A 12,869-nucleotide genomic window follows, 5' to 3' on the forward strand; every position below is an offset into this window, starting at 1 on the left:
GCCTGGGCGTCCACGGATGGCAACAGTGGTGGATGATCGCCGCATACTTTCTTTGGTGAAGAAGAACCCGTTCACAACATCAACTGAAGTCCAGAACACTCTCAGTGAAGTAGGTGTATCTGTCATCTGTCGCTAAGTCAACAGTAAAGAGAAGACTCCATGAAAGTAAATACAAAGGGTTCACATCTAGATGCAAACCATTCATCAATTCCAAAAATAGACAGGCCAGAGTTAAATTTGCTGAAAAACACCTCATGAAGCCAGCTCAGTTCTGGAAAAGTATTCTATGGACAGATGAGACAAAGATCAACCTGTACCAGAATGATGGGAAAAAAAAGTTTGGAGAAGAAAGGGAACGGCACATGATCCAAGGCACACCACATCCTCTGTAAAACATGGTGGAGGCAACGTGATGGCATGGGCATGAATGGCTTTCAATGGCACTGGGTCACTTGTGTTTATTGATGACATAACAGCAGACAAGAGTAGCCGGATGAATTCTGAAGTGTACCGGGATATACTTTCAGCCCAGATTCAGCCAAATGCCGCAAAGTTGATCGGACGGCGCTTCATAGTACAGATGGACAATGATCCCAAGCATACAGCCAAAGCTACCCAGGAGTTCATGAGTGCAAAAAAGTGGAACATTCTGCAATGGCCAAGTCAATCACCAGATCTTAACCCAATTGAGCATGCATTTCACTTGCTCAAATCCAGACTTAAGACGGAAAGACCCACAAACAAGCAAGACCTGAAGGCTGCGGCTGTAAAGGCCTGGCAAAGCATTAAGAAGGAGGAAACCCAGTGTTTGGTGATGTCCATGGGTTCCAGACTTAAGGCAGTGATTGCCTCCAAAGGATTCGCAACAAAATATTGAAAATAAAACATTTTTTTTGGGTTTGGTTTATTTGTCCAATTACTTTTGACCTCCTAAAATTTGGAGTGTTTTTAAAGAAATGTGTACAATTCCTACAATTTCTATCAGATATTTTTGTTCAAACTTTCAAATTAAACGTTACAATCTGCACTTGAATTCTGTTGTAGAGGTTTCATTTCAAATCCAATGTGGTGGCATGCAGAGCCCAACTCGCGAAAATTGTGTCACTGTCCAAATATTTCTGGACCTAACTGTATATATGTATATGTGTGTGTGTATGTATGTATGTATGTATGTATGTATGTATGTATGTATATATATATATATATATTTCTCTATCGTTTCATTGGGGGACACAGGACCATGGGTCATGCTGCTGTCACTAGGAGCCGGAGGCGGACCCAGATCAGTTTTTTGCTTAGTGTCATAGGAGGCTGATGTGGGCCGTCTCGGCCCCCCTCAGCCATTTGATTTTTGCGTTTTTTTTTTCCTTTTTTTCGGCGCCGCTCATCGCTTTCATACCTGTCTTCTCGTTTTCTGCAGGTATTCTCTTCATCACTCATCCTCTGCAGCCCTGTGGGTACCACTCCCCAGGGTCGTAGGGGCTTGAGACTTCGGCCCTCTCCCCCGTCCATCCCCGTGGTACCACTCCCGGGTTTGCGCGTGTGGGCAGAACCTCATGGGCACCCCTGATTCGCCCTGCGGGATCACCCCAAAGGGCGTACAGGGGCATACAGCGGGACCTCCGCAGCGCGTTTGGAATCCGATGGGGCCCGCATCGCTGCCTTCTCCTGCGGGGGGGGGCTCATTTCCTCCCTCCTGATGTCCACTTCCCTTCCTCTCCACGCTGCTCCCCCGGAGCCCGCAGTCTTCCAGGACGGGGGCGCTGCACACAGGCAGGGGCAGAGCGCCCTGCCTGCACCGCATCCATCGCTGGGCCCGGCGCCGCCGAGATCAGGTAGGACCGACCGACCTCCTACCTTCTTCCCTCGGCTGCTGCAAAATTTGGGCCCCGGTCTCGGCCTAGTCGCTCCTGCGTCCTAGCCACACCCCCCCACTGCAGCGCTATTGGCCGCCGAATGTCAGGCCCAGTCTCCTCCCACCGCTCAGCCTCCTGGCTTAGGGTGGGGGCAGTGGATACTCCGGTTTTCTCGCTCTAACGAGGCTCCTCCCCCAGCCTCCTCCAGCGTCCCCTCGCCATCTTAGCCTGCTCCTGGTCCCCTGAGGCTGCAGCGCGCCGGCGATCTCTCCCTGGCCACGCTCACTCCTGGACTCCCTCTTCTGGACTGGTGGGCAACACACAGGACCTGGGTAAGCTCTGCTCCTACGGAGTAGCCCTCACTAGGTAGCGTTCACTTAGGTTAATGATGATTTAACCCTCTCCTGTCTCCTTCCTAGCAGCCCCAGGGAGATAACCGTTGCACCATGCCTAATGCTAGGTCCGCCCGACCCAAGCAGGCCCCTTTTCCCTTATTTTTTGCATGCTTCTCCTGCAAAACCAAATTTCTCCTAGGCCAGGATGCCCCGCTATGCTCCGGTTGTTCTGCAGACTCGCAGCCTCCGTAGGACTCCTCTGCCAACGCTTCCAATACTGCAGCCGCCGCAGCACCAGATGCTACAGGGTCCTGCGTCCCGCCCCCCCCGACTGGCTGGCGTCCCTGTCCCAGTCCGTAGATTCCCTCTCTGAGGCTTCTCGGACCATCGCGCAAGCACTGCGCCTGCTGCCGTCGCTCGCCCATACTCCCGCAGACCCGACGCAATCGCCTCCGGAGCAGTTGAGCCCCATTGCAGGGACCTCCTCGGCTGCTCAGAAGCGGACCCGCCAGGTCTCGTCTTCAGCGTCTTTCAGGTTTCACCTTCATCCCCAGGTCCAGACTATTATTCCTCCCGGGAGTCTTCCGACCACTCCGATGATGATTCAGATGCAGCACCCCTGCTGGATTCAGAGCAGGCGGCTGATGTTCGGCGCATGGTGAATAGCCTCGTAGAAGCAGTAAACCAGACCCTAAAGGTACAGGTGGACCCCGTCTCCTCCCAGAGCACCCAGGTCTCTTTTAAGCGGATGAAGCGGGCCCAGAGCGCATTCAGCGGACATCCAGAATTCGCTGAGTTACTGCGCAACCACAGGAAACAGCCGAAACAGCCGGACAAGGTTTTTACCAGCGGTAAGTCCATTGATTTACATTATCCCTTTCCTGAAGGACTCCGAAAGGAATGGGCAGGCTCCCCTGTGGTCGACCCCCCCCCCCCCCAGTCTCCCGCCTGTCTTCTCACACAGTCCTTCCGCTCACTAATGGTACGTCTCTCAAGGACCCCACGGACCGTACTATTGACAGGTTGGCTCGTTCCGCCTTTGAGGCAGCGGGCACATCCCTCTCCCCGGCCTTTGCCTCGGTTTGGGTTGCGAAGGCACTGATGTCCTGGGCGGACACTCTACGCAGCGGACTCCGCGCCATTTCTGCCAATCCGGATCTGGTCCACATCTCTTCGCAGATTTCACTCGCGGGTGAGTACCTTCTCAACGCAGCTCTGGCGTCTGCCAATTGCGAGGCCCGGGCCTCCAGCAACAATGTGGCCATCCGTCGAGCCCTCTGGCTCCGGTCCTGGTACGCGGATGCGGCCTCTAAGAAATCGCTGACTTCCCTGCCCTTCCTGGGGGAACGTCTTTTCGGAGATGGGCTGGACCAGTTGATCTCCGAGGCGACGGGAGGAAAGTACATCCCTCCCCCAATTTCGCCCCAAGCGCGTCCAGAATCGGCGCCCTACCGCTCGTTTACGGCCCTTTCGCAGCTTCAACCACCCACCCCAACCTCGGAAAAGCCGCTCTCCTCCGAGAGACAGGAGGACCCAGTCATTCAAGACCAATCCCGCCTGGCGTTCACGTCTTCGCCTGTCCACGAAGTCCTCCTCCGGTTACCGTCGTAGCTCCTCCAAGTGACTCGCGGTCGGCGTTCAACAGCGCCAGACTCGTGGGAGGGCGTCTGTCTCAGTTCCAGCATGTGTGGATCCCCCTGACCGCGGATGCCTGGGTCAGAGAGATCATTGTCTCAGGCTACAAAATAGAATTCGATTCAAAGCCACCGAGACGTTTTTTCCAATCTCGCCCTCCCGAGTGGGCTCGCGCGTTCTTTCACTCCATAGAATCCCTCCTCCAAGCCGGAGTCGTGGTACCAGTCCCTCCCTCAGAGCGTTTCAAAGGGTTCTATTCCAACCTTTTTGTGGTCCCCAAGAAGGAGGGCTCTGTCCGCCCCGTCCTCGACCTAAAGCTTCTCAACAGGTCAGTGAGGCCTCGGCCGTTTCGCATGGAGTCCCTCCGCTCCGTGATCGCGTCCATGGAGGTCGGCGAATTCCTGGCATCACTGGATATTCAAGACGCCTATCTTCACGTCCTTATAGCCACCTCTCACCAATAGTTCCTCCGCTTTGCGATAGCAGAGGATCACTTCCAGTTCACGGCTCTTCCTTTCGGCCTCGCATCCGCCCCCAGAGTCTTCACGAAGATCATGGCGGCTGCCATGTCCGTCCTACATTCCAGAGGTGTTATGGTCATTCCGTACTTGGACGATATGTTGATCAAAGGTTCTTCCTTCGAGGACTGTCGTCTTGGGGTTCAGGTCACGATCGACACCCTTTCACGGTTAGGGTGGCTGATCAATCGGAAGAAGTCCTCTCTGACCCCGGCCCGACGGATCACCTTTTTAGGCATGGTATTCGATACCACCCAAGGGCGGGTGTTCCTCACACAGGAGAAGATGTCCTCCCTGCAACGAGGCCTCCGCGTTCTCCGACGTCCGCGCCAGGTCTCCATCAGGTTCTGTATGCGAGTCCTCGGTCGTATGGTGGCGGCAATGGAAGCGGTACCCTTTGCCCAGTTCCACCTCCGGCCTCTCCAGCTAGCCTTGCTGAGGAAGTGGGACAGATCTCCCTTTTCTCTGGACCGCAGGTTTCATCTTTCACCGGAGACCCGCCACTCACTTCGTTGGTGGATCAATCGATGCACCCTCGCGATAGGAAGGTCATTCCTCCCGCTCCACTGGAAGATAGTGACCACCGACGCCAGTCTCCAAGGCTGAGGGGGCAGTGTTCCGGAATCACACAGCGCAAGGCCGATGGACACCTCGAGAGAGTTGTCTCCCGATCAACATTCTGGAGATAAGAGTCATCCGGCTAGCCTTGCAGCAGTTTCGGCACCTAGTACAGGGTTGCCCGGTCAGGATCCAGTCGGACAATGCCACGGCGGTGGCGTACATCAACCACCAGGGAGGCACAAGGAGTGTCGGGGCGATGCGAGAAGTCAAGAAGATTTTGCACTGGGCCGAGTCTCATCACTCACTGATCTCAGCGGTACACATCCCCGGCGTGGACAATTGGGCGGCGGACTTCCTCAGCAGGGAAGGCCTCGCCTCTGGCGAATGGTCCCTCAACAGGGAAGTCTTCAACCAGATCTGCGGCAGATGGGGAGCTCCGGATGTGGACCTAATGGCCTCCCGGTTCAACTGTCAGGTTCCACAATTCGTCGCGCGGTGCTGCGACCGCTTGGCGCTAGGAGTCGACGCCCTCACCCTATCATGGTGCCAGTTCAGTCTTCCGTACATCTTCCCTCCGCTTCCTCTGATCCCGAGGGTCCTCAAGAAGATCAATGCAGAAGGCATACCAGTCATTCTGGTGGCTCCGGACTGGCCCAGGCGAGCATGGTTCGCGGAACTTACTCAGCTCCTCGCAGATGCTCCGTGGCGCCTTCCAGACCGTCCAGATCTTCTGCAGCAGGGACCTCTTTTCCACCAGAACTCAAGGGTCCTAAATTTGACGGCCTAGCTATTGAATCCTGGGTTCTAGCTCAGGCTGGTTTTTCTTCAAGGGTGATACAGACAATGATTAGGGCCAGGAAGCCATCTTCATCAAGAATATACTACCACACGTGGAAAGTCTTCTTCCGGTGGTGTGAGGAACACAGCATTTCTTCTCCTCTTGCCTTCTCCCTTCCGTCATTAATGGCATTCTTGCAGTCAGGCCTAGATGCGGGTCTCTCGCTTGCCACACTAAAGGGCCAGGTATCGGCTCTGTCAATCCTGTTTTAGAAGCCACTCGCCTCTCGCCCACAGGTTAAGACCTTCATCCAGGGAGTTGCCCACCTTGCTCCGCCATATCGTCGGCCTCTAGAACCGTGGGACCTTAATCTAGTCCTAGGGTCACTTCAAGGTCCTCCCTTCGAGCCCTTGCGGGATTGTTCCCTTTCTCATCTGTCGAAGGACGTCAGAGCTGGCAGCTCTATCTTGTCGTGCCCCCTTTTTGTTTTTTCACCAGGACAAAGCGGTTCTCCGGCCAGATCCCTCCTTTCTGCCAAAAGTGGTCTCACCGTTCCATCTAAACGAACAAATTGTCCTTCCGTCCTTCAGTCCTGGTCCCTCTCACAGCCTGGAGAGGTCCTTGCACACCCTGGACCTGGTGCGCGCCCTCAGAATTTACGTCTCCAGGACCGCGCCGTTCCGTAAGTCGGATGGTCTGTTCGTCCTTCATCTGGTTCCAAGAGGGGTACGTCGGCATCCAAGGCCACGATTGCCAGATGGATCCGTTCCGCCATATCTGAGGCCTATCGGATTCGGGACAGGTCTCCGCCGCGGGGGGTAAGGGCGCACTCTACCCGGGCAGTGGGAGCCTCTTGAGCGATTAGGCATCAGGCGTCGGCCGACCAAGTCTGCAAGGCCGCCACCTGGTCTAGCCTGCATACCTTTTACTAGGTTCTACCATGTTCACACCCAAGCATCGGCAGATGCCAGTTTTGGGAGAAAGGTCTTGCAGGCGGCAGTTGCACACCTGTAATAGGGTGAGAGCATTCGATTATTGTACAAGCCCGCCGAGGGAGGCCGTTTTTTCTTCCTATCTGCGGTGTTTATGTATTCCCACCCAGGGACTGCTTTTGGACGTCCCATGGTCCTGTGTCCCCCAATGAAACGATAAAGTAGGATTTTTGTGTACTCACCGTAAAATCTCTTTCTCGGAGTCTTCATTGGGGGACACAGCACCCACCCTGCTTGTGTTTTGGTTGTTTAGTTGCATTTGCCTGCCATTTTCAGTGGTCTTATGTTCATAGACCATTTGTTAGCACGGCTACATTATTTTAGTTATGACTTTGTTTTATGTATGGTGATTCTGGTACTCCTCCTACTGCTTGTGCACCAAACTGATCTGGGTCCGCCTCCGGCTCGGGGTGTATACTGCTAGGGAGGAGCTAACTTTTTGTGTCTACTTAGTGTCAGCCTCCTAGTGACAGCAGCATAACCCATGGTCCTGTGTCCCCCAATGAAGACTCAGAGAAAGAGATTTTACGGTGAGTACACAAAAATCCTTCTATATAATGTATATGTGTGTGTGTATATATTAATACATATCCATCTGAACACCATAGTGCACACAGTGTTTCTACGCCTCCACTCATTTTCTTCTTTATAGTATCACTGTTGTGTTACTGTGTTGTTCGAAATGTGAACTGAATTACAGACATAATTACAAAAACAATATCATTATCCTTTCTAGTCACCAGACACCTATTTGCTATTACTGAAGAAAGGGTTACAAGGCAACCCCAAAGAACAGCCAAAAAGAAAGTCCCATCCGGGAGGTAAGTCACAAGACTGCTAAATAACGGTTTCTAGGGTAAACAAGTCTCTGACCCGATCTGTGTAATACTTTTCATCACGACATAAGTTATTCCTGAGTTGTCTGGTACCTTTTTATCCAGTTATTGAATATCCGTACAATATTAAAAAATAGCGGTTGCACTCAAAGGGAAGGAGAAAAAACAAGAATGTAGATAGTGAATATTGGAATGTGAATACAGATATTGGTATATGTCCATTGAGCAGTTCAAGAAGGTACCAAGAGGTCTGTCCAGACTGAGATTTAAGTCTATCCTTAAGCACTGTAGACAAGTTAGGTATAAATAAAGACCATGTTTCAAAGAAACGCTTAGTCAACTTCTCCTTATTCGATAGTGCATCCAGCCAGTCCATTTTGAATATGAACATTAGTTTTGTTTGGATAAACACTAGAGAGGGTGCTTAAGGATTTACTAGGACTTTTCCTAGTGGCCGAGGCCCAAATAGTTAACATTGCCCTGGTACCTCTCGGAAGACTTCGTTGAGCCTCCTCCAACATGTTCTGAATGAGTTGTTGGCATCCTTTTGCAATTCTTACCTAAATTATTTCTCTCTTGCTTTAGGCTCCTTAACCAAGGGTCCAACTGAACGGAAAAAAGGGAAAGTGGACGTGAGTAATACTGATTATAATTTTGCTTTTCACAAACATCTTGATCTTAAACTATTTTTTTTGGTTTGGCCAGACCTGGTTTTTAGTGATGTAGTGATGTGTGAGCGCTACCATGTCCAGGTGCTCGGTACTCTTTAATGTCTCCTCACGTGTCTGTGCAAAACACACACATTTTGCACGGTCCATGGTGTAGGTGCATGTGTGTTCCGTGTGCTGTCCCTATGTTATCAGTGTGACATCCACATAGCACACGGACACAAGATCTTCAATACTCACCTGTCCCCGCCACTTCTGTCTCTGGCACTGCTGCTGCTTACAGGTGGGCGGTGCAGTAAATATTCATGAGCATAATGAGCGGGCCCGGAAGCAAGTGACATCTGTCTGCAGCACTGCTGCCACTGCTGAGTATAGAAAATAATTTTATTTCAAAGACCTATGTTTTCTCCGGTACGTGTCACATTGATGTCAAACAGATCTCATCAGTGTGGGGGTCATGTGCCATCAGTGCTGCCGGAAAAAATGGACATGTCGCCATGTAGAGCACACGTGTATCTGTCCATGTCAAAACACGGACGTCTGTGCAAACCCGCTGATTTTAATGGGTTTACGTGTGTCTGTGTCTCCGGTACATATGAAAATCGACGTCACATACCGAAAACAGACGTGTGAAAGAGGCCTAAGAGCAGTTGGATAATCGGATGGGCATGACTCAAGCACCCAACTGCAATGGAAGTCAATGGAGAACTCGAGCATTTTTCTGGAAGATTTCCCAGAGAAATGCCCGAATTCCACATTTACTTCCATTATACTTGGTGCTCGCGTTGCGCTCATCCAAGCATCCAAGTGACCATAACAAGTACCGAGCACCCGAGTATGGTAGTGCTCGCTCATCACTATTGGTTTTGCATTGAAAAAGTTCACTTTTCTGCTAGCGAAACCAGGAACTTTGTGAATTGAGCAATAGCGTGCCGTTCACAGGTGATATTATAATAATTCTGCCAACATGTCAAATAAGTCAGAAGATCTCATTGGTCAGGGGCCATGAAGTTACATCCCGACTATTTCCAAAATGGAAATCCACTGCAGTACCCCGCACGGCTACTATGCTGAAGTGCCTATAATCAGAGCTGGTCATAATTGCCTTTTGAAATTGTTGGTGTAGCATTTGGTGACAAGATGCATTCTCTACAGTGGAGCATTCGGGAAACTTTCCTTCTTTTTGCAATGTGCTTTATAGAGTCTAGAGGTCCCATCACACACAATGAGATCGCGAACGAGATCGTTGCTGCGTCACCGTTTCTGTGACGCAGTAACGATCTTGCCAGCGATCTCGTTATGTGTGACACCTACCAGCGATCAGGCCCCTGCTGTGAGATTGCTAGTCGTTGCTAGGCAGGACACATTGCTGTGTTTGACACCTAACAATGACCACCTATACAGGTTGCTCATCGCTATGCAGGACACTCATAGTTACTGCATCGTTGGTATGGTCTGACTGTGTGACATCTCACCAGCGACCTCCGAGCGACTTACCAGCTATCCTTATCAGGTCGCATCGTTTTCGGGATCGCTGGTAAGTCATTAAATGTGACGGGGGCTTAAGTTAGGCAGCCCTGGCCTCAGTGATTTTTGTTCGTGCTTCTGAGCAGGTTTCTTGTCCGTCCCCCGTCCCCCCCTTTTTTTTTTTTTTCTTGAATTAACACACAACGTAGTTAGTAAAGAATTGACACCAGTAATGTATACTGTTGAACTTTTGATTTTTTTCTGTACATTTTGCAGCATTAGAAACCATTTATATGTCTCTGATTGCCTTCTTCACTCTTTTTGCACAGCCTAATGCATATAGATTTATGCTTATTACATGACTGTTTTTCTTACACTGTAGTCATTATATTGACTACATTATTGCTGTATTTGACTATAGACTGTAATATCACCATCTGTACGCAATTTACATGGAGGGAGTTTTTTTTTTTTTTGTTTTTGTTGACACATGGCTGAAGCAGCCAACCATCTAGTAATCTTCTGGGGTGCTTCCCGACTCTTACCCGACTCTTGCCCGACTCTTGCCCGACTCTTGCCCGACTCTTGCCCGACTCTTGCCCGACTCTTGCCCGACTCTTGCCCGACTCTTGCCCGACTCTTGCCCGACTCTTGCCCGACTCTTGCCCGACTCTTGCCCGACTCTTGCCCGACTCTTGCCCGACTCTTGCCCGACTCTTGCCCGACTCTTAGCCGACTCTTAGCCGACTCTTAGCCGACTCTTAGCCGACTCTTCCCATATGTCAAGGAAAAAATGAGGATTGAGTAGCTGGATTCTAACATGGCTAATCCTTTTGTTTTTCAAGAGATAAACTATTAGTGATGGCAAATACCTTCTTCTTAAAGGAGACCTGTCACCAGATTTGGCCCCTATAAGCTGTGGCCGCCACTAGTGAGCCCCTATATACAGCATTCTAGAATACAGTATATGAGTCCAGACTGCACTGTAGAAGGTAAAAAACACTTATTATACTCACCTAGGGGGCAGTCAGGTCTGATGGGGACAGATTAAAGTATTGTAATGTGCAAGCGTGAGGAAAGGTTAAAGATCACCAATGCGCGCACTACAATACTTGGATCTGCCCTCAGCAGGATCAAAGTGCACCTGCGCGGGACCGCAATGCTGGACGTAGGACGCGTCAACCACACTGGACTGAGAAAAAGTAGGATGGCGATCACTGCAAAGAGGATGCGCCGGACCGAGGGCAATGACGACCATCAGACCGGACCGCCACCTAGGTGAATATAATCTATAGTGTAATATAGTGTTTCCAGGACCACATGACAGCACCACAGGAGTTGCTTCCTCCGCCCTCTACAGGGACAGGAACACAAGAGGTTAAAAACCCCTCCCCCTCCCAACCTCTCCAGTGTTTTTCCTGTCCCTGTACAGGACGGACGTAGGAACTTACCGGGATGTACGGGGTCCAGGTGGATCGAGGGGGGGCTCCACGCTATCTCCCTCCGGCCTGTCCAGACGCCCCAGGCCGACACCTCGCTGTCCGGGGTCCCTCAGCCACGCCGGTCGAGCTGCAGCTCCCGGCGCCTGCCGCTTCCCTCCGAGGGGAGGGCTCTCTGCCTCCTGCCTCGCGATGCTTCCGGGCACAGCGTGGAGAACGCCGGCGCATGCGCGGACGCCGCACTTCCGGTTTCCGGGTCAGTACGGCCCCGAAAAATTGGCGCGAAATTTGAACGGTACTTGGACGGCAGGACCGCGACCTGGACCCTTCACTCAGGTAATAAAAACCTGGAAGGGTAGGGGGTGGTGCATTGGTTTTCATTCGGCTGCCAGCACTGCCTGTGATGGCTGAAAAGGAATCAGACACTAAAACCCCTAAGGATGTCCAGGTCTCTGTAAGTGTCAGCCCTTCAGGGTTTCATTGCCCTGTAGCCAGAAGACTTGTCTGAGCCTTGTTCTTTTTTTGCAGGGTGGAGGTTCTTCTGTGGGTTCTGGCACCATCCTCAAAAAGAAATGTACCGCTAAAATTAAACGTTGTGCGGTGTGTGATGTTAAACTCCCTGACACCTGTGCTAAGAAGCTCTGCGAGACCTGTATTACAAAACTGATCTCTGAAGAGCAGACTACCCTCCTGTCGGACATGAGGTCCATGATACGGGAGGAGGTTCAGGCTGTCATTGCAAGTCACGCCCCCCCTCCAGAGCCCCCGGCGCCTCCTGCACAAAAGCGTCCCCGCCATCTGTTAGAGTCCTCAGAGGAAGATGAGATGTCCAGGAACTCCGACTCCCCAGGGGAAGATGAGGTCCTGGGTCCCCTGCCTGAAGAAGAGCGGCGTTACTTATTTTCCGCAGGCGACACGGATGAGTTACTCCGTGCCGTACGGAGGACTATGATGGTGGAGGATACGGAACAACCACGGACCATACAGGATGAAATGTTTGGGGGGCTCCGTTCTCAGCGCCACAGGGTCTTTCCAGTAAATCACCATGTGCGTGCAATGATCCTGGCCGAGTGGGAGGAGGCGGAGAAAAGATTGCTTGTTCCCAGGGACTTTAAAGCCAGGCTGCCGTTTGAACCCGACGACATCAAGGAATGGGAGGATGTTCCCAAAATTGATGTTCCCGTGGCAAATGTCGCACGGAAGACGTCCATTCCGTTTGAGGACTCCTCGGGTCTCCGGGACCCCATGGATAGGAAGGCTGATGGCCTTCTTAAAAAAGCCTGGGAGGCTTCTGCAGCCACCATTTAGGCTAACATTGCCGCTACTTCCGTGGCTCGGTCTATGTCCCGTTGGTTATCGGACCTGGAAACTCAGGTTCGGGATAACGTCCCTAGAGACGCCATCTTGGAATCCCTTCCTATGCTAAAGCTGGCAACAGGATTCATGGCAGATGCTTCCGCTGAGTCTGTGCGGTTTTCTGCCAGGAATGAGGCCCTTACTAATTCTGCCCGCAGGGCCATATGGTTGAAAACCTGGTCTGGTGACGGAGCATCCAAAAATAAGCTGTGCTCCCTTCCCTTTTCAGGTGCACGGGTGTTCGGTCCTGCTCTAGATGAACTCCTAGAAAAGGCTTCCGATAAAAAGGGCGGTTTCCTGGAGGTTAGACCCCCACGTTCCCTTCCCTCCCGGAGGTTTCGGCCCGCTAGGCAGGACTATAAGGGTAGGGGTAAGACGGGCAGGTGGGGTTTCCATAAGGGCGGCCCAGATAGGCAACCCCACTTCGA

General features: G+C 51.8%; 1 protein-coding gene across 3 annotated transcripts in view; it reads left to right on the forward strand.

Moving 5' to 3' along the window:
* The window catches only part of LOC142303875 (threonine--tRNA ligase 2, cytoplasmic-like), a 146,487-nt gene that overhangs the window by 41,936 nt on the left and 91,682 nt on the right, over window positions 1-12,869 (forward strand). For 2 of the 3 annotated variants that reach the window (XM_075345707.1, XM_075345706.1), the window contains 2 exons: window positions 7,412-7,496; window positions 8,097-8,143. The exons of the other annotated variant lie outside the window; for it this stretch is intronic. In XM_075345707.1, the coding sequence (XP_075201822.1) occupies window positions 7,412-7,496; window positions 8,097-8,143 (132 nt within the window). The remainder of the gene's footprint in view (window positions 1-7,411; window positions 7,497-8,096; window positions 8,144-12,869) is intronic. 3 annotated transcript variants of the gene reach the window in all.

The sequence above is a fragment of the Anomaloglossus baeobatrachus genome, chromosome 4 (assembly GCF_048569485.1).
Source record: "Anomaloglossus baeobatrachus isolate aAnoBae1 chromosome 4, aAnoBae1.hap1, whole genome shotgun sequence".
In the NCBI taxonomy this organism is placed as follows: Eukaryota; Metazoa; Chordata; class Amphibia; order Anura; family Aromobatidae; genus Anomaloglossus; species Anomaloglossus baeobatrachus.